Source organism: Anabrus simplex, chromosome 1 (genome assembly GCF_040414725.1).
Source record: "Anabrus simplex isolate iqAnaSimp1 chromosome 1, ASM4041472v1, whole genome shotgun sequence".
NCBI classification, from domain to species: Eukaryota; Metazoa; Arthropoda; class Insecta; order Orthoptera; family Tettigoniidae; genus Anabrus; species Anabrus simplex.
Genome location: NC_090265.1, coordinates 1,095,682,021 through 1,095,706,919, shown reverse-complemented (window position 1 = coordinate 1,095,706,919; position 24,899 = coordinate 1,095,682,021). Strand labels below are relative to the sequence as shown.

The 24,899-nt window shown below is 40.7% G+C and overlaps 1 protein-coding gene across 2 annotated transcripts in view; it reads left to right on the top strand.

Moving 5' to 3' along the window:
* The first annotated feature begins 5,319 nt into the window (after window positions 1-5,319).
* Window positions 5,320-24,899, top strand: part of trus (programmed cell death 2 like trus) — a 64,332-nt gene continuing 44,752 nt past the window's right edge. For both annotated transcript variants that reach the window (XM_067137263.2, XM_067137264.1), the window contains exon 1: window positions 5,320-5,480. In XM_067137263.2, the coding sequence (XP_066993364.1) occupies window positions 5,373-5,480 (108 nt within the window). In that variant the 5' untranslated portion in view covers window positions 5,320-5,372. The remainder of the gene's footprint in view (window positions 5,481-24,899) is intronic.

Here is a 24,899-nt window from a genome sequence, read left to right as displayed (position 1 = left end):
GGTATATTTTAAGACACATTTTATCGTGAAGTCCGTGAAAAATTTTGTCACGAGCCACCACTTCTTGTAAGCACACATTACAATTATGCCACACAACATAATTTTTGTCGCGTTTATGGTTAATGCCAAAAAATCATGCCTCTACTTATCAGTGAGATATCATCCTAGGTTGAAGTTACGTGCATTGTTATGGAAGCGCATGGATAATTTTGCGAACAGCAATTGGAAGTATTTATTTAGTAATGATCAGGAATATTTTCTCTTGAAACTGGAATGCATTACATGATAAAGAAGTGATTGCTGCGCAAAAGAGTAGTGTTACAAAAATGTTGCAAAGTTTGGGCTGGGAAGACTTGGGAGAAAGGAGACGAGCTGCTCAGGCGGTCTCCTGAGTTCAGATCAATCAATCAATCAATCACTACTGATCTGCATTTAGGGCAGTCGCCCAGGTGGCAGATTTCCTATCTGTTGTTTTCCTAGCCTTTTCTTAAATGAACGCAAAGAAATTGGAAAATTTTTTAACATCTCCCTTGTTAAGTTATTCCAATCCCTAACACCCCTTCCTATAAACGAATATTTGCCCCAGGCACCACAAGAACAACATTCCAAACATTTCGTTTGGCAAGAAGCCTGGAGCGAACCCCTTTTCTTTGATACCATGCCTTAAAGATGTTTTCCAGAATATTAATGATAAGATATTTCTTTCCTGTTGATAAATCTTTGTTCGCTCTTCCTTTTCATTTCATACATAATCTTCGATAAAAATGTCAATTTCGTTATTCACTACAGATTTCGCTGTAATATCGAGCTTTTGCGAAATAATTTAATTTCGCTTTTAAAATGGCCTTATCGCTTTAATTCGCGAACATAATATCCATATTTGCTTAACTAGAAACATATGCTTCGTAAAGATATCGCAAAATCGCCCAGACCATGGGGGAGGTATCAATTACAATTACACACTGGGAAAAATCACATTTCATCTCTCTGTACAACCTCAGGACTACAGCCTGCATAATAAGCTTTGCCTTCCCTCTCAGTACCACGAACACGTACTTTCTTAAGAAGACACCCTGCCACTCAGGGCAAAATTGTACCATTCACTCACGAGCTAAATAACACACAAATACACCCCAATGCCATATCTTCATCCGTAGGTCCAGACCCTTAAATTATAAGTAGGAGAACTTTCCTATCAAATGTGTGAAGTACACAAATAAACAAACCGAGAATCCTTTGATGACTCATATTAATGTATGAAACGGTGATGATTGGAGTCGTCTTAATGATTATTTGAAACCCTTTTACTTTACATCATTCCACACTTAATTATCTCTAAGTTCTTAAAATACGCCATGCCCTACAAAAACCCTTGTTTAAATGGAAAAATAATTGGTTATCACAAACCATGAAGAAAATGTCTTATAAAACCCCATTAAATAAATTACAATCATCCCTCTGAAAAAGCGTATTTACAAGCTATATTTTGAACTATTTACATGCATAATTACTGATGAATGTGATACTAACTTCATGCCAAGGAAATATTAAAAGAGTACTCAATACATCTGCTTCACGAAACAGCTCCTCAGATGGGTAAAAGCATGGATTTACACGGAAATCATGATGGCTTCAGCGGCGTGGAGTCCCAGGTTCAGCTGCTGGTGAGTCGCCTGCATGGTGGCTGGATTCTCGTTCGACGAACTGGAAATTCTCCACCGTACACGATGAACATCAGGCAAACGGCTCGATATCTCGTTCAACACGACGTTCTCGCTGGTTCAGTTATGCAAATGAGAATAATCGATTTAGGGTAAATGTGTTAGTCTATGTTACACATTATAAATCACTTGGATTAGAAAGACTCACTAGTTCGAGTATTCTCGTCTAGCAACGGTCTTGTCCAGTCACCTGTTACTACTCTATCTCATTTGCCTGTCTCATCCATCCTCATCAAATTTGGGCCCTGAAGCTACACTTGTTCGTCTGGTTAACGTCACTGGATATACACTGACGATCCTTTCAGCATTTTGCGTACTAATAGCGGTAACTTGGCCTATTTCACTGCACTAGTCATAGATAAGACGAGCTATTCACTGCATTTTGGGACTACTTGGCAGACGCTGCCCATTTATAATACCGACAATAAGCCGTCCATTATTTCACCAGGTCTACCTCCTGACTAATATTGATACACAGTTAGTAATTCCTCAATCACTCCCTCACCGTCTTTGTCTGCGTACTTGGTTAGTCGGCATGCATAATTTATGGTAATTAATCCGCACTCGTTTCAGTCATTTGCGAGGTTTGACGCACAACCTCACATCACACAGACAACTAACAGCACAGTTGCGTGCCGTTTTATGAATTCCCTAGCGGCAAACTTTAGATATAATATACATGTAAATCACTTCAGTATACTTTGAATAATTTCACAGAAAATGACAACTAATCGCTACGGCATATCACCGTCCTACACTGTTCACAAGCAGAATAACATTTAACAAAGAACTCAGTCAACTGTAGTAACGCGCACAAGTAGCATGTGGACGTGATCATAGATTTAGTGATCATAAAGAGCAGAAAGTAGAAAGCAGGATGAAGTCTGTCTCGGAGCTCTTTCATATATAGGCAAGGAGTGAGGGTAAAAGACACCCCTTCGCGAAACTTTGCTCCGCTAATCCGCGATTCTCGACATTGATTGAGGTATCAACTTAAAGTTTATGCACTCCCATTTTCACTGATCGTATTTCATTACGATCGCATTGTGAGTTTTCGCGTAATCTTGAAAGCGTCATCTGGCATTTTCCAGTAGTCGGTGCTAAGCTCGTAGGATTCCTTGAGCTTGCTCGGGTTGTCAGAGTCCAACATCTGTTTCTTATTAAGTCACAGCCTCGTTTACTGCGTATTTATTGATAATTCAACTATTTAGAGCACTTTTGGTCTCATAATTTGGCGAAAAATTCCCTGATTCAGAGAAATGTTAACTTGTGAATATCCATCATACACTTCGCGACTTCAGTGATTGTTACTTTTATTACACTGACTGACAGTGACAATGCAACACCAAGGAGGAGTGGTCGAATGGGATGAAAGTTGAGGAAAAAACAGAGACGGCACGGACGAATAATTGATGTTTATTTCAAACCGATATGCAGGTTACACAATGCGCACGGCATCGACTCAGTAGGATGTAGGACCACCGCGAGCGGCGATGCACGCAGAAACACGTCGAGGTACAGAGTCAATAAGAGTGCGGATGGTGTCCTGAGGGATGGTTCTCCATTCTCTGTCAACCATTTGCCACAGTTGGTCGTCCGTACGAGGCTGGGGCAGAGTTTGCAAACGGCGTCCAATGAGATCCCACATGTGTTCGATTGGTGAGAGATCCGGAGAGTACGCTGGCCACGGAAGCATCTGTACACCTCGTAGAGCCTGTTGGGAGATGCGAGCAGTGTGTGGGCGGTCATTATCCTGCTGAAACAGAGCATTGGGCAGCCCCTGAAGGTACGGGAGTGCCACCGGCCGCAGCACATGCTGCACGTAGCGGTGGGCCTTGAATACGTACTAGAGGTGACGTGGAATCATACGCAATAGCGCCCCAAACCATGATGCCGCGTTGTCTAGCGGTAGGGCGCTCCACAGTTACGGCCGGGTTTGACCTTTCTCCACGCCGACGCCACACGCGTCTGCGGTGACTATCACTGACAGAACAGAAGCGTGACTCATCGGAGAACACGGCGTTCCGCCATTCCCTCATCCAAGTCGCTCTAGCCCGGCACCATGCCAGGCGTGCACGTCTATGCTGTGGAGTCAATGGTAGTCTTCTGAGCGGACGCCGGGAGTGCAGGCCTCCTTCAACCAATCGACGGGAAATTGTTCTGGTCGATATTGGAACAGCCAGGGTGTCTTGCACATGCTGAAGAATGGCGGTTGACGTGGCGTGCGGGGCTGCCACCGCTTGGCGGCGGATGCGCCGATCCTCGCGTGCTGACGTCACTCGGGCTGCGCCTGGACCCCTCGCACGTGCCACATGTTCCTGCGCCAACCATCTTCGCCACAGGCGCTGCACCGTGGACACATCCCTATGGGTATCGGCTGCGATTTGACGAAGCGACCAACCTGCCCTTCTCAGCCCGATCACCATACCCCTCGTAAAGTCGTCTGTCTGCTGGAAATGCCTCCGTTGACGGCGGCCTGGCATTCTTAGCTATACACGTGTCCTGTGGCACACGACAACACGTTCTACAATGACTGTCGGCTGAGAAATCACGGTACGAAGTGGGCCATTCGCCAACGCCGTGTCCCATTTATCGTTCGCTACGTGTGCAGCACAGCGGCGCATTTCACATCATGAGCATACCTCAGTGACGTCAGTCTACCCTGCAATTGGCATAAAGTTCTGACCACTCCTTCTTGGTGTTGCATTTGCTCTGTCAGTCAGTGTATTTATTATAATATAGGGGGGATATCATGTTTCTCCCATTACCATATCATACTGGGGTTACTAGCTTGAAAGTTGTCCATTATGAAGTGTGGCATAGTTTTAAAAACCAAGGCAACAGACATCTACAATAAAGGCTGTATACATTTCAAAAATAGCAGTAAAATGCTGTATTTATCATACTTGGTGTACGTTTGAACGTAATAAGTGATTTTTTGTGGTTAAGTTTTCTTGGTGGTGGGCGTTCCATTTCCTTTATTTGTAAATGTGAATGAAAATTAAATAGGGCTGGAAATGTACAGAGCATAAGCAACTGAATTGAGTGGGATACCATTTATCTCTTTTCGCCCTCACAACGCACTGTTCAGTTAATTCCTTGTTCTTTAAACGAAATCTGAAACAAAATCCGTACTTTCGCTAAGTAAACAATAAAGTGGATTTAATTACAAAAAGGATACTCGGCTATAATTCAGTAATACTTACTTAAAGTACGATATATCCTTGATTTTATTACTCCGATTAGTACAATCATACGCTGAGCTTACGGCTGGCATTCTTGAAAGCAAGAATCTATCTTTTCACTTCTTAAAACTTAGGGAATTAAATTACCATGCACGATCTCCCTGTCACCTCAACATATGCTCTCGCGCCAATTCGCTTTGTTTTGACAACCGTTAACATGGCTGCCCCTTATCAACTTGCTTCAAGCAGGGAGCGCTGATGTCAGGTATACAGCCCCTCTATGTTATTCTAGCTCGTTGCAGCACTCCAATTGTCGCCATTATGGACAGTTTCGATAGGTCGGGTAAGGGTTTTTAGAGTAGTCGACTGTTACGATAGTTTAAAGTATCGAATTTCTACAGTAGCTGGAAAACATTAAGCCTTTTGGGCAATATTGTTTCATACTGTTGAAGGAAAGTTGTTAAAAATGGCACAGAATAGACCAAAAGTTCTACTGGGTTTTGAGGATGAGACCATTACTGATAAACACAAATCACTCGTTAATTTCATGACTAACAAAATCGGAGGGAAGCCCGTGAGTTAGCCTATCTATTTCTAATGTATTTTCACACTTCTTTTCTGTCATTTGAAAAAGTTACCTTGATATCATCAGTCTTGTGGGTACCGCAATTCAAGGTTGTCAAGGATAAGGTATCCTTGTAATTTGATGTCTGAATTCCTCCTCCGATAACATAACCTTAAATTGTTTGGAAAGTGGAACTGTATAACCTAACGTTACAGTGAGACGTTAACTACGTGGTGAGCGAACTTCGATTCTTGTAACCTATTTTTAATCTGTCACCAAAGATACTGTCCCGATTAAAGCATTCGGATTATTTAAATTGAATATTCACATTCCTGTGATTCGTGTTTCACGTTGTGCTATGGTCCTGTGACCATGACCACGAAGTCAACAATCGCTAAACACGTGCTCCATTCTGATCGTTTGTTTTATTTGTTAAACCGGAGATTTTGTTTACTCTGTACGGAATATAGTCTGATTTTAGGGGACTTATTTCATTATAAATATTTCAAGTAGTTTGATATTGTAGCTGGGCTGGTAATAAATCATACCTGACGGTAAAATTTGCCATTACCGAGCTTGATGGCAGCAGTCGCTAAGTGCGGCCAGTATCCAGTATTCCGATCCCATCGTCACCATAAGACCTATTTGTGTCGGTGCGACGTTAAGCAATTGGAAAAAAAAAAAGAAGGTCATTGAAGATACGATCCGTCATATTGGCGAGTTAGAGTATTTTTGGTGTGGAGGCAGGAAAACGAGAGAGAGAGTGAGTGAGTAACGGTGGGGGAGGGGTTGTCTCCTAGTTGTACCCCTAGAAGTTTTGTATTTGTCACTCTCTTGTGTTTGTAAATGATATACTGTTAAGAAACATTGTGGAATGTTAATTCAGAAAATAGCAACTTAAGAACTGCTAATCAGTACATAATTTAATCATTATGATAATGATAATTTCCCGTTAGCCTTACACAGGCAGGTCAGGGTTAATATGATTTTTTTTCCACTACTCCTCATTCATTACTAAATGCCATACATTAAAATTCAGAATTTTGTCTGTAGAACTAGTTCTGGCTGTTACATCATAAGTAAATATATATATCTGTGAGATAGATTTATAAAAGAAATTTATTTATTTATTTATTTATTTAGCATATGGCAACACATTGGAATATGCAACAATATATAAATTATATACTAAAGTGACTAGAGCATAGTACTTATATAGTAAGAGTTTGTCTGTCCAGTTAACAGCATCTGGAGTCAATGTTAAAAAGTCCTTCAGATCACCCGAGTATTACGTAATACTACACTGCTGCACACTGTGTTGGATGGTCTGGGGAGTCGTTCCACAAACACAAGATGAATCAGAAATTTTGTTCCGTTTGTAGAGGAAGTCATTACATACCGGTACTCTTTGGTTTTTACAAATCCTGTTGGCAGTTTTCCACATATGTCAAGGCAGATCAAAACCATCTGGTTTAATTTGGGTATTTAAAACAGTTATAATGTCTGGTGGTGCATGTTGGATCCACTTTTCTTCCCAACGATCATTTAAATTGAAGCTCGTATTGAAAAGTTCAACATCAGATTTTAATGCTGGATGTCTGGATTTTAACGTGCCAGATATTGCACTTGGAATGTAGTCATGAATAATAATAAATTATCTGTCCTCCACAGAAACTGTAATACTATTTTTTCTATTTTGCAGAATGGAACTTTCAAATTTTGAAGTATGGTTGAGGTCTGACTAGGGAGGGTGCCTATTGCTTCAAATAGCAGGCCCCAGACAATCAACCTTTGCTGACAGGTCCACATCCTGAGCCTGATTCGAGTCTCTTTCAAAGCAAATGGTGGGGTCTAAACCCATTACTTTACTGTCCTCTTGGCTATGATGTCAGCTTTCCGATTATAGTCATTGGTAGAGATGCAGTGAACCTCATTTTGGTGGCAATGGGTTGTGTTGAATGACCTACCAGGAACTGATTTGACTGTGGTGAGGTTGCATGACATCTTCACTGCGTTTAAGTACTGAGAAGAGGACAGAGGTGATTTATGAGTCATCCAGGAGTTCGCTTTCAGGCAGTCTGAGTTTAACACTACTCTGTTTCCTTTATGCAATAACTGGCACCACGACTGAAAGGATCAATTTTCAGTTGGATTCCCTGTCCCCAGTTGTCTTGACACTGCATGTTTATCAGTAATGCCTTATAATAGTACCTGTAGGTAATACCTCAATCTATTGTTGTTCAAGATTTTGCATGGGTTTGTGCTCTGTGGCTAAGTATCATTTAAAAAACAATCTTGAATGTTGGCAAAGTTTTCCTGACCGGAGAATACAAAATAAGAAGAGACAAGCAAAGTTGTATTGCTGCTTATTATTCACCATTGTGTACCATTTCATTACATTTCAGAACTTCGTTTGTAGGACTTCTTTGAAATAGCTCAATGAAGAGGTTTAAAAATACATTTTCAAAGAATATTTCCATTACAATATTAAGGCATGAAAGGAGATAGTGTAAGAAGTATTAGTGTCTTGTTCAGTCTAATTTGGCTGCTGCTGAATTGAAAATGCAAGAAGAAAGAACAAAATAGTGCAGTTTACTGTAGTCACTTAGAAAAGCCTGTTCAGATTGAAGTATGTGAACGAATTGATGATCATCATCATTATTCCATGACACTTTCCTGCAATCTTTTCAATCCATGGAAACCATCTCCTAGTTGTAATATTTTAGACTGCATTAGTTTCCATATCTCAGTACCAAACATTATTTCTGATACTACTAATGTTTTGCATTACTTACCCAGATTTCTTGCTCAAGGAATTAAACATTGTAATTTTGTAGTAGCATTTATTAGCATTGTAGTTTTGCCTGAACTAATTTAGGGGAGTCCTTGGGGTCTGCCTGAGGCTTATTCTTGCACAAAACTGTCGCTTCAGTGACATCAACTATTACAATGAAATACAAAAGGACATGAAAAAACCCACTTAAGTGGCAAATCCAGTGTATCAATGCATACTAATTTAATTTCTTCTGTAACTACATTCTTAAACAAGCTAGGGATGAACAATTCTGTATACTCTATCAAAATCAATATTCTTCATCATCACCATATCCAGTTGGCCAGTTCTGCTTGGAGCATAAACATCTCCATTTCCTCTTGTCTTCCCACCACTTTCCCCCACTTCATTCTTGCCTAGTAGTCCTCTCCTCTGCACACACTCTTCCGCTCCTTTCATCCACCTGTATCTTGGTCTTCCTCTTTGTCATTTTCCTGTTATCTCCATTTTGTGCATCCTCGTGAGGATGCTTTCCTCTGTCATTCTCTTCATGTGTCCAAACCATCTAAGTTTAGATGCCTCTGTTCTGTTCTGCAGTGGCTCTTCCTGTACTATATCATTAACGTTTCTCATTTCACATCTTATCCATTCTTATCACTTCTATCTCACTTCTCAGAAATTTCATTTGCCTGCATCCTAGTCACAGATCTCTGCCTCATTACTTCAGTTTCTGCTGCATACGTCGTCAGAATAGGTACGTAGTAGGCTACGTCCTGTACATCACTCTTTTGCTTCTCTGAAGGACACCCTTGCTCCAAACCACTGACTTACTTGACTTATTTCCTGTATCTCCTAAGTGGAGCATAGGGCATCAACGAACTTCCACCACCGGACTCTGTTCTGCGCCATCGTCCTGATCTCTGTCCAGGTCTTTCCTCCTTTCTCCATCCCTTCTGCTATTACACTCCTCCTCTATGTGTTTCTTGGTCTGCCTCTTCTCCTGCTACCTTGTGGGTTCCATTCCAGGGCTTGTCTTGCTATGTTGTCTTTATCTCGCCGTAATGTATGCCCGATCCACTTCCATTTCCTACGACGCATCTCAACATCAATGGGTGTTTGATGGGTTTTTTTCCATAGTTCTTCATTGGAGATTACTTGTGGCCACCATATCCTCAGGATATTCCTCAAACTTCTGTTCACAAATGTTTGAAGTCTGCTAATCAGTTGTTTGTTAGTCTTCCATGTTTCACACCCATAGAGCAGTACTGACTTGACATTTGTATTGAAGATGCGTAGTTTGGTATAGGTGTTAAGTTCCTTAGATTTCCAGATTGGTCTCAGCATTGCAAATGCTCCTTTGGCCTTATTTATTCTATTTCCTATATCCTCTATATTTCCTCCCTCAGGGGTGACTATACTTCCCAGGTAGCAAAACTGATTGACTTGTTCGATCTCTTGGTTTCCTAAAAATAATAGTGCCTTGTTTCGGTTATTATAATGCATCTCCTTGGTTTTCTTTCCATTTATCTTCAATCCCACCTCTGATGCTTCGGCTTTTAAATCATTCAGCTTTGCTTCCATATCCTTAAAACTGTTGGCTAACAAACACAAGTCATCCGCAAAGTCCAAGTCCTCCAACCTGCCTGTCAGTCCCCATTGAATTCCTCTTCGGCGATTCATTGCCTTCTTCATCATAAGATCCAGCACCATCAGAAATAGTATTGGTGACAGCAAACATCCTTGCTTAACCCCTGTGTTTACTGGGATGGGCTCAGACAACATCCCCTGTTGTAAAACTTGACATGTGTAGTTCTCATACATTTCTTGGGTTATCTTTATAATTTTCTTTGGAATCCCAAATTCTTTCATGGCTTTCCACATCTTCCTTATTACATTATCAAATGCCTTTTCAAAGTCTACAAATAGCAGATACAGTGACGACTGCAGCTCCGTGGATTGTTCTATAATTATGCGCAGTGTGTTGATCTGATCTGTACAGGAGTAACCTTCTCTAAATCCTGCCTGTTCTTTCCTCAGCCTTGAGTTAACTCGCTTTTTGATCCTTTCTAACATTATTCGTGAGAGTACCTTACTTGGTATCGAAAGGAGGGTAATCCCTCTCCAGTTATTACATTCCAATAAATCTCCTTTCTTCGGAAGCTTAATCAACAATCCTTTCTTCCAATCTGTGGGGATCTTCTCTTCTTCCCAAATCTTCTTGAAAAGTGGGAACAGAATCTCGACTGAAGTACCCACGTCCGCTTTCAAGGCCTCCGGTGTGATATTGTTCATACCTGCCGCTTTGCCATTCTTTAGTTGTTTAATGGCCCTTTGGATCTCTGTTCTTGATGGCGGTTCTGTACTCATAGCAACATCTTCCTGCTCTTCTACGGTCATCACCTCTGTCTCTTCTTCCTCGATTGCTTCACGATTCAAGATCTCCAGAAAGTGTTCTCTCCATCTTTCTAGCTGTTCTTTTTGTGTGGACAATAATCTCCCATCTTTGGCTTTCACTGGCTTGTCAGATCTAGAAAACTTTCCTGTTAGCCTCTTGGTAATGTGGTAGAGGGTCTTACTATCATTGTTTTATGCTGCCGTCTCAGCTTGTGTTGCAAGATTATTGATAAATGCTCGTTTGTCACGTCGAAATCTCCTCTTCACTATTTTGTTAAGTTCATTAAAGTTAGTTCTAGCTTGTGCCTTCTCTTCTTGTGTTCTTGCGGTATTGAGTCTTTTCTTACATTCCTTCCTTTGATTCACGGCTTCCCATGTCTCAGAAGTAATCCATTCCTCTCTTCCTCTCTCCCTTTTGCCTAGGACCTTTTCACAGGTATTAATGTAGGTACTCTCTGTGCTCTTCCAATTATGTTCAATATCCTGTCCTTCTTCCTCTCTTAGCTGTTGGAATCGGTTATTCAATTCTAGTGAAAAATTTTGTTGCACCTCCTTGTCCTTCAGTTTATCCCAGTTATACTTTATCCTCCTCTTCTGATGAATGTGCCTAGTACTTGCAATCTTAAGTCGGAGCGTAGCTACTACTAAGTGATGGTCACTTCCCACATCTGCCTCCCTCTTGTTCCTCACGTCCAAAAGGGAGGTTCGCCATGTCTTGCTGATAGTGAAATGGTTGATCTGATTCTCCGTTCTATGGTCAGGGGAAACCCACGTCACTTTATGGAAATTCTTTTGGGGGAAGATAGTGCCTCCTATCACCAACCTGTGGTTACTACAAAATTCAATAAGCCTTTCACCATTCTCATTTCTATTACCGTCGCCATAAGACCTATCTGTGTCGGTGCGACGTAAAGCCCCTAGCAAAAAAAAAATAAATTCTATTACCTATACCATGTTTTCCCATTATATTTTCTATTCCTTGGTTATCATTGCCAACTTTCGCATTCAGGTCTCCCATCACAACCATTATATCCCTTTTCTTTGCCTTTAACAGGGTTCGATGTAGCTGACCATAAAATTGCTCTTTTTCTTCTTCTTCTCCTGCCTCTGTTGGTGCATAACACTGCATCACTGTAATTGGTCTTACTCTTGATGCAAATCGAGCTACTAGAATCCTTTCTGAGACTGGGTACCATTCTATCAAACTCTTCCTTGTCTTTTGAGTGATCAATAATCCAACACCCTCTCTATGTTCTTCTCTTCCTGAGTACAGCAGCGTGTCCCCTTCCTGGGTCTTTATCTCACCAAACCCAGTCCATCTCATCTCATCTCACTCAAGCCTAATATGTCCAACCTGTATCGCTTCATCTTCCTAGATACTTCAGCCAATCTTCCTGCCTGCCACATTGTCTGTACATTCCACATTCCAATTCTCGTGTCCGATTTCATGCTAAAAGTCAAATCCATTTTATCCATCCGGCTTCTATTCGTTGATGTTTCTGTAATAGGTTAATCTCGGGTGTGTAGGTTATTGGCCTTCAGCACCCAAAGCCTGGTGAAGGGGCTGCCTTCTAAGTAGCCAGGCCTACTGATTTTCTGTTGGGGGTTTCTTCCCTTAGCCTTTGAAGTTCCCACTTCTGACCACAAGGCAGCAGTTCCTATTCTATTTTCCCCGCATAGGAGGGTTGCCTCATCCGTCAGTTCCACCGTTCCAAAGTCCGTCTTCTCCGCCTTTACTGCCGGTGAGGTCTTCACTGTAACCCTGGCAAGGGACCCTTACATGGGACTACCAGCCGGGTCAGCTGGACCAAGGTTTTTTAAAGAGGTGTTACTCCTCTATCACTCGCCCTTTGTCCTGACTTGTGACAGGCAGAGCCTGGCTTTCCAAACATTGGGCCCAGGTTGGTGGGTTTTGCTCCAAACCAGGCTTCTGACAATTTTTGGGGAAGACTCCAGCTTGTAGTCCATGCTCGATTATTTCTTTCAGTTTCCTTTATGAAACTCTCTCCCTTCCTAAGCTGTTCCCCTCCAAGCCTTATCCCTCTCATAGGTCTCTCCTACTTTCTAGTTGCGATCATGATCTCTCTCTTTTTGGCATTAAATTTCATTGTCCCACCTCATCTTCCCATGCATCTAACTGTTCCTTTTCTCCCCAGATTAACAAATCATCTGCAAACATCACTTTCATTTTTCCTTCCCCAGTTTTCCTTGCCACTTTTGTCATTAACTCGTCCAATACTGCAATGAAGAGCAAAGATGACAGAGCATTTCCTTGTCTTAATCCTTTCTTTTTTTTTGAACAAGCCAATCTGTTCTCTCTCCTCCTACATTCACACAAATGACACTCCCATGGTACATCTCCCTCACACTTTCTATTGTCTGCTTTTTGACACCTTTCTTCTGTAAGGCTTCCTATTCCTTGTATCTGCACACCCGATCATATGTTTTCTCAAAGTTCAAGAAGGCCATCAGTAGATTTTTTTTTTTTTTAATGCTATTTATTCGCAGCGTTGACCTAAGGAGATCGTTTGCCCCTACTTTGCACCATATGTTGTGAACCTGCGTGTATTTGGAAATGGCGGAAGTGTAAAGTGTTGAATGTGAGGAAAGGAACATTAAGGACGACACAAACACCCAGTCCCCAGGCTAGGGATATTAATCATTTACAGTTAAAAACCTCTGACCCGGCTGGGAATCGAACCCGGGACAGGCGGATGCGTTGCCCCCTACACCGTGGGGCCAGACCAGTAGATCTTTACCCCCATTCATAAAGATGCTCTTGCAGTTGTCTTACTGGGAATATAAAGTCTACTGTGGATCTTCCTGATATGAAGCCATACTGCTCTTCTCTTAGCTATTCTTCCACCCCATTTCTGATTCTGTTCTCCAGAATCTTCTCAAACACTTTTGCATAGTGACATATCAGTGTGACTCTGTTATCGATTTTAAAATCTCTCCTATTCCCTTTTTTGAAGATTGGTATGATTATTCCCTTTGTCCAGTCTTCAAGGGCCTTCCTCTCCTTCCATACTACTTTCAACACATGATAAAGCTGCTGTTCCACTACCTCTCCTGCTGCCTTAACCATCTCAATACTAACTTCGTCTAAACCTGGGAGTTTTCCTCGTTTCATCTTGTCTAGTGCTACCTCCACTTCTCCCCATGTTAAGTTTTTTTTCCAAGTTTCTTTCTTCCTCCATGCTTATACTTTCCTCCTCAGTGCATCCTTCTGGGTTTAGTAAATCTTCAAAATACTCCTTCCACAATCCTTTTAGCAGGCCTATATCTTTCTTCTGCACTTCATTTGCATTTTTATTTATCATTATAACATCCTCCCTCATGCCTTTCCTCTTGACCATTCCATGCAGTACTTTTTTATTTTGTTTGCTATTTTCTTCCATCAAGTTTTTTCACCTTTCCATCCATTTTTTATTCTCCTCTTTCAAGTTTCCTCCCTTGTGGTCTTATATTTTTGTCTTGTCTCCATTGTCTGCTGTTGAAACCACACTCTAAAAGCTTTATTCTTCTCTTCAACTGTCACTTAGACTGTGCCATTCCACTATGGGGTTTCCTTGCATCTCTTCCTGGTACTAGTTCTCCCACAAACTTCCTCTGCAACTTTTACTAATGTCTTGAACCTGTTTCATTCCTCCTTTCCTGCTTTTGTCACATCTATTGCTAAGTTTGGTCTTATTTTTTTTCCTGGTATTCTTCTGCTTTATTTTCCATATTTTAATCCGTCTTTCTTGATTCTATGTCTTCTTTTCTTCACTGTCCTCAGTTTCATTACCAGTAGTCTGTGGTCACTATCTAGGGCCTCTGATAGTATTGCCCTTGCACCTGTAATACTCCTCTTCATTTCACAATCGTAGAGCATGTTTTTCACAATGGATTTCCTAGACCAGTTACTGCTGTACCAGGTTATCTTACGGTTTTCTCTCTTCTTGAACCATGAGTTCCCAACGATCATCCCATTTCTTTTGCACAAATCCAGTAGCCTTTTCCTCTCCTTATTTCCATTTCCCCATCCTTCTGCTCCAAGTACGTTATCATATCCCTTCCTTTCCATGCCTACATAGGCATTCAAGTCTCCCATTAGTATGTTGTTTTGGCCATTCATCTGTCTTTCCAATTCAACTTCAAAGTCATCTTTATCGTGTTGTGTGCAGCCCACTTGTGGAACATGTACTATTTCCCAGTTTTTTCCTTTAACTGTTATTTTTACTTTCATCAACCTGTCACTTTGACCATTCCATACAGTACTTTATTTCCTTTTCTATCTTCTTCCCTCTTTCTCTTTCAATCCGTTTCTCACTACCACTCCAATTCCATTTCACTTTCCTTCATCATTTCCTATCCAGTACAACCGAAAACTTTACGCAGCTCTCTCTTATCTTTCCCTCTCCATTTAGTCTCTGTCAGCCATAATACATCCAGTTTTTTCTTTCCACCTCTACAACCTCTTATACTTTTCCAGTCAATGTTTCTATGTTCAGTGTTCTATTACATCCGTCCAGCTTATCATTCCTTGTTCCCTTGAAAACGAGTTAATACCCATCACTGACTTGCTAGGCCTGTCCTGACTTCACCAGAGCCCTGTTAGTCACCATCTTTTTCAAGGTTCTGGTAGGGCCTTCACAGCTACTGTAGCAGTCTCGGGTCACACGTCCCCACTGTACTTCACCCTCACAGGCTATTCTCTACTTTATAGCGTTGCCCATCTTCCATGACATGGACGAGGGGTTGGTCTTTAAGAAGACAAAATCAGTATTATTATTATTATTATTATTATTATTATATTTATTATTATTCTCCTCATTTGTTACCTACTGGGCAAGTTGGCCGTGCGGTTAGGAGCGCGCAGCTGTGAGCTGTCTTCCGGGAGATAGTGGGTTCGAACCCCACTGTCGGCAGTCCTGAAGATGGTTTTCCGTGGTTTCCCATTTTCACCTTAATTAAGGACATGGCCACTTCCTTCCTTTTCCTAGACCTTTCCTATCCCTTCGTCACCATAAGACCTATCTGTGTCGGTGCGACGTAAAGCAACTATCCAAAAAAAAAAAAAAAAAACTGTTACCTTTAATAGCCTAATATACTGTGGCTTAAAAGGGGAAGTCCCAAACACCTCAGTTCTAATAATCTCCTGTTTGAAAGGCATGCTTTGTCTGTCACTGAGCCTAAATAGCCAGTGCTGCTGGCTCGTGCATGTTGAGTGCTCCACTGAATTAAGTGTAAAATGCAACTTGAATGTAACTTAAAAGCTTTCCAGTCCGTTGAACACACAAGTAAAATATAATATTACACTATAACGTACCTGTAAAAGAATACATTATTAAACAAGTAATATTAATACACACTATTAAACAAACCACTGCACTGAGTGCAAGATTTTTGTGAAGTCATTGTTGGAATATATTATTTTATCCTATCGCAAGTATATTATCTCTGTTTGTTAAGTAATGGCAAGTGTTGAAAACAAAGTAGTTCATAGTGAAGGGAGAGGGATAGGAAGAGCACGTTCACTGTCTACTCTCTCATACTTGCCCTGCTCTTTCTGTCACACCAACTGATGGAGCTAGCGCTTATATTGCTTGCTTCCAGGGTTTTACTTCACCTTGTCATGTGTAATGTGCTGTGACCTGAAAGGGTAAGTCCCTAATACCTCAGTTCTAATTACTTCCTGTTTGAAAGGATGACATTGAAGTAGTGGGATGAGATAGATATGTCAAGATGTTATAAACATCTGAAGTTCCACGATATCCCATTTTTACATCAGGCAAATGTTGGGGCTGCACTTTAATTAAGGCCATGGCTGCTACCTTCTCAAACATAAACAGTTGCAAGCTACACAACGAAATATATACAAGTTTACAGGTGTGTTATTGATATAATCTTATCATCTCTGGTGTAGCATCCAGAAAGGTTGTGAGGTCACCAGGGTAGGAGTTCAGAGGCCACTCTTCAACAATGTGTTTGACTGTCTGCCTTGGGAAGCTGCACTTACATTCCGCTGCAGGAACATTTCCCCATTTGAAGAGATTACCACACCTGCCACTGCTGGACTGTATCGTATTAAGTGCTGACCACATGTCCTGCAAGGAAGATCTAATTCCCAAGGCTTGTTTCTGGCTCAGAGAAAACTATGGTACTGTGTTCAGGCCTCTTTAAGATTAAAAATTATGCTCCATGACGCTGCTGACTGTTTTCAATGGTGGACATCTGGAGGAGTGGAGCCTGTTGATTTCTACGCTGCTGATGTCCTCGTGGATTGGTAGCTGTTGATTCCTTGAAATTTTCTGTATTCCCTTGTGGGGGCTTTTTCTCTTCTTAGGTGGGGAGGGGGAATAAAGCCCAGGACCGGCAGCCAATCAAGAGTTCAGATTTTCATTATGATAGAGGTTCTCCAGCAATCACAGTTCAGATTTTCATTATGATACATCTGTTTGACCAATTAGGTAAGGATAGCATCACACCTGCGCTCAACACACTAGCTTCGCACTTGTTTCCAAAATCAAATATGTTGGACACATATATTAACATCAATGCACCTTCTACTTCCAATATTCCACAACCACACAGCACATTCCTGCAAATTCACTTCACCAACTGTACAATGTCTGGCCAGTTAATCTACTATGGTAATGGAGTAAACCAGACAGCCAGTGTCTCCACGCTGAGTGTTGGGTGGCGGTAAATAGCCTGACCCACTATAAGGACCAACGGCTAAGGGCGGAGGAGTCCTTATAGAAGGGAAATGGGCCCTCAGTGGAGGAAATGCCACTGAAACGCCATATCAACTGTAGCGTCTGTACTCCAGAGGAGCGGCTACAAAAGACGTCTGTTCTCCATGTTAGGAGTGACCTACAAGTTTTGGCTGGCTGTAACTCTAAAATGCCTTGGGAGTGGCAAACCCATCGTAATAAAAGCTTATATGATGACAAGTGTACTGAAGCCTCGGAAAATGCTAGGGCATTCCCCACAAGTGATGTGCAAAATGCTAAGGCGTTCCCCACAAGTGACATGCAATTCTTGTGATGCTGGGAGAAATGTGAGAAATGGGCGACCAGCAGCCAAATACATCAAGACAGCGACCATCAATGTAGTGACACTAATAGGGAAAGTGGAAGGAATTGTAGATTTTATGGTTGACAAAGATATAGCATTGCTGGGAATCAGTGAGACCAAATGGAAAGGAAAAGGTGAGAGGAAACTAAAGAAAGGATGCACCGTATACTATAGTGGAGGAAGAGAAGCCGAAAATGGTATAAATAGGTCTCATAATTAGAAAAGACCAAAAGGAATACCTAGAATTCATGGAAAACATAAACGACAGGTTGATTAAGGTCAGGTTGAGACTAGAAACTGGTGTTAGATATAATTCAAGGGTATGCTCCACAAACAGGAAATACAGATACACATCTAGAGGAATACCTTGAATATCTGGAAGGCCATATACAGGACAAACAAGTTGTGATCATAGGAGACATGAATGACCACGTAGGTCAACTCGCCCGGTTTAATGTACTTTATGCTCGACGATGCCAAAATATAAATATCATTATAGTTCAAGAAGAGAAAGTAGAATCTTGTAAACAGTTGAGTTCAGTCATGATATAAGTGCAGTACCACAATACACAAAAGAGCAAGTTTCTTTCCTGACCTTTTGATTTCAGCAAATACTTATATGCATGTGAAATTGAAGGATCTCCTGGCTTTATTTTTATCAGTCAGACAGAGGTGTAAGTATATATAAAAGTAGAACACATCCTGAAATACAACAAAAGGAACTTGTTGCCAGGAAAATATCCGGGGCAACTCCATAGCGCAATCTCTACAGGACAGCTGTCAGAACCAGAGGCTTCCTTCCAAATCCTAGACCTTTCCTATCCCATCGTCGCCATAAGACCTATCTGTGTCTGTGCGACGTAAAGCCCCTAGCAACAAAAAAAAAAAGTACATTAAAATATACCTTGGTCATGAGGAATTATTAATGTCTAAGAGGAGATGTGTTCGGCCCTTGTAGGTCCATAAGAGCAGTACTGTTTTCTTAACATGGAAGGATCTACATGTCCTAGGTAGTATAGTGGTCAGTATCCCTGCCTGTCACATGGAATGATCTATAGAAAAAGAAAAAAAGGTATCACTTTATGTCCCCTTTTTGTTGCATTCACCTTTGATTTTATATTTACTGAATGATTTTGTTGTCCGGCTCTTTGGCTGAATGACCAGCATGCTGGCCTTTGGTTTAGAGGGCCTTGGGTTTGTTTCAGACCAGGGCTGAGTATTTTAAGTGCACATGGTAAATTCCTCTGGCTTGTGGAGTTGGTGTTTGTGTTAGTCGTGGTACATTTCTCCTCTTATACATGAAGCACATCACACTACAAACCGCCAACATAATACGTAATAGTGAATACATTCCTCCATGTAGCCATAAGACCTATCTGTATCGGTGCGACGTAAAGCCACTAGCCCTCCATACAGGGTTGGTATTAGGAAGGGAACCCAGCCATAAAACTGGGCCAAATCCACACCAAGTGCTGACTCCAATAAATTTGAGGAAAGGCCAGGAAGAAGAAGACTGAGTCATTTGGTTTCATGCCGAGCCTTGGTTCTGTGGTTTTAACCAAGTCGCTTGGTTTCACACCCATCTTTGCCATTGCAGTTTTAACCAAGTCGCTTTGTTTAATATCAGCTGCCTCACTAACATCCACTTCCAGAGCGTACAGTCTATCAGTAGATCAAATCAGAACTCCATCTTTTATCTTCACTTTAGCTACGCGGGATACACCGTCATGACCAGTGTCAAGATTCTCACTAAAGGCCATCCCATCCTTTTCTGATCCACGTAACACAGTATCTTGTTTCTTTAACATAGTCACCTTCTTTCCTTCAGATTGTTATACTAGGTGCGAAAGATATTATTTCCTGAAATGTTGTTTCAGCTCTTCAGCAGGTGTTGCCAGTAATGCAGGCGTAACTGGAACTTACCTTCCTTCAGCATATCCATGTCTGACAGTTCTGAGGCATTGATCTCATGCAGGAACATAGCTGGTGTTAGAGGGTGTAGGCAAATACAGTAGAGACAATACACGACACTTACGGATTTCGCCTTGCTAAAATGGGAGACAATTCGACGGTGGCGCTCCTAGTGACTTGACCTGAACAAATCGCGCTAAATTCAAATATCAATGGAAATGTATGTACGGAAATGGATAAATAAATTACGTCTAGAAAGAAAGTGGTATTGAGATATTAACTTCGAAGTTGCTAAAGCAATTCTGGATAAATGAATGAAGAATTATTTAAAAGGTTATCATTCAAAGACTGAAATTAGACATATAAACAAGGTGTGAAATGGACTGCTGTGAAATGGCTTGATCTTTCATTTATGCATTATTTTTTTAGCTTTAGCATACCTGCCTGAAATCTTAAGGTTGGATTTGTCTTTTTTCCTCATTTAAAAACATTGTATCATCACATTAAGACATTTGTCAATAAAAATATCGGCACATTCCTTACACATATGCAATTAATTAACATTTAATAGCTGGACAATTTTCCTCTTAACATGAAGCCTACTAACAGAAAGAAAATCTATAAAATCCCGGCTTTAATTTGAGAAGAGGGATAAAAAAAAGAAAAGTTTGAAAATGTTGTCGATAGTGATGCTTTGAGGAATATTTACGTACAATTAGAGTAAAAATGTAACATACCCTTGGCTGTATGGTCGAGGATTTTTAAAGTCGCTGGCCTGGAAATGATCTGAACAGATCTTATAATTCTTATACAAGCGTAACGTCCCTTCTTTCTTGTACACTTTATCCAAATCGCTTCTGTGACATTTCAAAACCCACAGATCACACCTACAACAACACATCGGTATTGAAGGCTAACTGCTGCACTATACAATAAAATATGCGTATTATATTTTAAGCCCGTTAAAACATGGGTCGAGCAGGTCAGAAGATTATGAAATACTATAAAAATCTCTGTCACTGGAAGAATATATATGCAAACACAATATTACTTACACGTTCTTGTCACGAGGGAACCTGAAGAACGAGCGCGCATTTTTCTCTACTTCGTAATTACTGCAGCCAAACACAGCACATACCTTTCCCCTCATGTTGAGAGGAGATATCAAGGAATGACACACGCTACTATTTAATTATGTCATCTCACTGAAAATGCGTAAATAACACCAAAAACTTCACACAAAAATACACGTGCTCTCATGACAGAATCATTACCGTTCAGGTCTATCCGCTAGAGTGAGCTCCAATAGCTGTCCCTCGATATCTCGCTCAGTGTCGTGTATTGTCTCTACTGTATTTGGTGTAGGTCTTTGAGACTCGTTCTTTGACACATATATTGGTTGTCCATTGATCACCGAGTCTGCATCTCATAACAAAGTAAGCAATTCCTTGTAGCTTAAGACAGACTTCCCAAGCATCTTTTCCAGTAGTTCTTTGATGGAACGTCCCAGATGTTGCCACCAACAGGCTGTTGGAGGATTGAACTTCTATTCAATCCCTTGTTTATGTTTCGGTTTGAATCCTCTGAATATCAAAATCTTTTTAACATATTTGCAGCTTCAGTAAAATTTATGCCACTGACAGGCGACCTCTTCTGTCTACAAATCTTCTTAATTACAAAATAAATAATTCTGTACTGAGGGATGGTATTAGCTTTAAATTAATAGCTCTGTATACTGCATATGTGTACACCACAATTCACACCTCCAAATTATTCTTTAGAAACAATGGTCCAGTTGGATCAGTATCAACAACTTTGAAAACAGCAGTCTTTTACACAATCTTCAGGTAATGGGGCAATGTCCAATCTACATTTTTGTTCTTTGAATGCTTGCTGCTCTTTTATCAGAGCTTCTGCTGCAGAAAGTTTCTTTGGCAGTAATAGGGGAAACCTTAAACTAGAAGGGTCATTGCTCATTACAATTTTTTTTTTTCACAGGCATCAAATCCTTTTCTTCCCTTATTCCTTTTAGACCTCTGAACATGTCTCCCTCTGGAGGAAATATTTCTGATTGCACACCTTTAATAACATACAGTTCTGCTTCATTCAGTTCAGAAAAAATTAGTTCACCATAATAATTATCTGCTCTGATCTTTCCGATGCTGCAAAATCTCAACACACAGGCTGTAATTCTCACTGTTTGAGAGAAACTGTAGTCCTTTCCAAAGCTAATGCTCGTCATTCTAACACGGCCTTCTGTGTGTTTCTGTTTCTCAGACAGTATAATTATCTTCATTAATTTCTTCCCTTAGAGGCTGATGATCTGGATGTTAGGGACCTTTAAACAACAACAATAATAATAATAATAATCATCATCATCAATTTCCTCCTCCATGGACTGAACTGGCCATTGTCATTCAGGATATCTCAACCAGGTGGGTCTGTCCCATTATTGGAAAGTCTACAGTTCAACAGGATGTCATCATCTTGATAAGTCTGGAGGATTGTGTGTTTCAGAAACATGCCTGCCATCTTGGATGTCCATCAGCTGTCTTATTTAGTTTCACATCGTTCGCCACAAATGTTCCCCATGTTTCATACCTTTTCCAAGCTAGGGCAGTTAAGGAATCATTCCAGAAATACTCTTTACTTTCTTCAGAAGGAGTAACAGTCTAACCTATAAGGCACGACGACTTCCAACCAAACATTGTGTTAATTCTAATCTTGGGATTGTAGCACCTTTCTGTGGTGACACCCAAGTTTTGGCTAACACTAGTTGTACCAACACCCTGTTTCGATCCTCAGTCCTAATAAAATACTGCAGTTCCCTAAGCATGTTGACTGGCATCGAAAAGAAGTATGTAAGCAATGAGGAATGCTTGTCCAGGCAACATCATTTGAAATCCTTTTCAATAGCTTCTGGCAGAGGAGAATCCCAATCTCATGTTATCATCTTCCTACGTGACCTTCAGTCTTGTATGATTCCTGTAATAAAATCTTCAATCATCAATGATCTGCACTAGGGCTGTCGCCCAGGTGGCAGATTCCGTATCAATTGTTTACCTAGCCTTTTCTTAAATGTTTTCAAAGTAATTTGTAATTTATTGTACGTTTTCCTCTATTATTCCAATCTCTTATCCCTTGTCCTATAAATGAATATTTGTCCCAATTTGTACTCTTGAATTCCAACTTTATCATTTTCTTCTTCTTCTTCTGCTTTTACAGCCTCAATGGACCACTTCAATCAATCACTTTCTGGTCATCTCTTTTGATAGGTTTTCTTTCTGAATTGTCCAGTAGCTTTTCATTCGTTCTGATCTTTTCTGTCATTCCTCATCTGTAAATACCCTTTTCATTGAATGACCCTGAGTCGACACAATGTTTTGCCGCTCGTTGCTAGGTTACCTGGAATGCCAGGGCTTTTGTACTTCTTTTCATAAGTGCTGGTCCCTTCCGGAAACCGAAAGAAACCAAAAAGGTGTGTTTTAGTTTCTTTCTGCGTGGCAAAATTGCTCCGTTTCCTTTACAGTGGAAAGCAGTCGTGTGAAGCAACATGGCGGCGCACAGTCTGACCGAAGCTGAGATTCTTACGTCCATTTCGGCTGATTTTTTTAATAGTGACCATGAAAGTGATGAAAATTTTGAATCTGGCTATGGAAGTGATATATCTATTAGTGATTCAAATTATGATCTTGATATCAGCGTCGCAAGAAATCATGGAGGAGGTGATAGTATTTTGACTCATCATACAGTGCTGACTTCAAACATACCTTGAAGATCGCGGAGAACGGGTGATGCAGGATTACTCAAATTTCCTTACAGATTAGTCAGTGTATTCATAAATTGTGGCAATAGACTTAAAATAGATCTAGAGTACTGGTAACTATTTTTTACTGATCAGTTGATAACCTCTATTGTCCACGAGATAAAACAAATTTGCCGAAATGAAATTACAGCAAAATACTCCACTTCAGAAGAGATCTATCTGGTTTTCTTGGAAAGCTGTGACATTAGAAGAGCTGAAGGCATTTATTGGTACAATTATCAACATGGGGATGAACAGTAAGGCAGAAATGCAGGATTATTTTAGTGCAGACTGGTTGGATAAGCAAGCAGGGCTCCATCCAAGCATTTGCTTTGAACGCTTCCACACACTCGAGACATATCGTTAAGAACGTGAAAAACATGATTTTGTGTCATGTAAATACCATAATTCATTAATTTTGTAGTTTCTTCCTGTATATATTGTTACAACCAGTACTTAACACCAGGTTTTAAAATATGAAGTTTGCTGACAGAAATAAATGCGAGTTGGGAGATATCAGGACGTACAAATAATTCGAGTGGAAAGGGTTAATCGTTCACTAATGTCATTCCACTCCATCTCTCCACTGACAGCTTGGAATATTCTGCTTAGTTGAGCATCTCGTCGCCTTACTCCCAAATATTTTTCTTTACAATTTGCTTTACATCACAGCAAACAAATAGGTCTTATGGCGATTATGAGACAGGAGTGTGAAGAAGCGACCACGGCCTTAATTAAGATACAGCCCCAGTATTTTCCTGGTGTAAAAATGGGAAACATGGAAAACCACTTTTAGGGGTGCCAACTGTGGTTCGAACCCACTATCTCCGAATGCAAAGTGACAACTACATGACCCTAACTGCGCAGCCACTCACTCAGTAACTCCCAAGTCTTCCCAGCCCAAAGTTTGCAACATTTTTGTAACATTGCTGTATGGAAGATTTAATACACTGTGTGTTGAGAGTATTCAGATCTTAATAATGTTATTTGCTTTACGTCTTCACTAACTACTCTTTTACGGTTTTTGGAGATGCCGAGGTGCCAGAATTTTTTTCCCCGCAGGAGTTTTTTTACCTGCCAGTAAATCTACCAACGCAAGGCTGACGTATTTGAGCTATTCAAATCTTAGTGGAAGCTGAGATGCAATGGAGAAGCTGGGAATCAACTGTGGAAAACCACAGCAGAAAGAGAGATTACAGCACTCGTGAATTTTGTGCATATGACTTGCAGTTCTCGGGAACATTTTCCACAGATGACTTTGGGACACTTGTTACAGACATCACTGGACTTGTTGCCTTTACACAGACCAATTAGGCCTTTTTTCTTTTTAAATTGACATGGTGCTGTAGCCTCCTTTCTTGATATTGTCCTTGCTCTTTCCCTCTTTTCAGTTCACTTGCTAGCTGAAAAATGAACTTCCATTTAATCTTTCTATCCATTATAATTATTTGCTTGTAATTGACCCAGGCATGGATGTTTA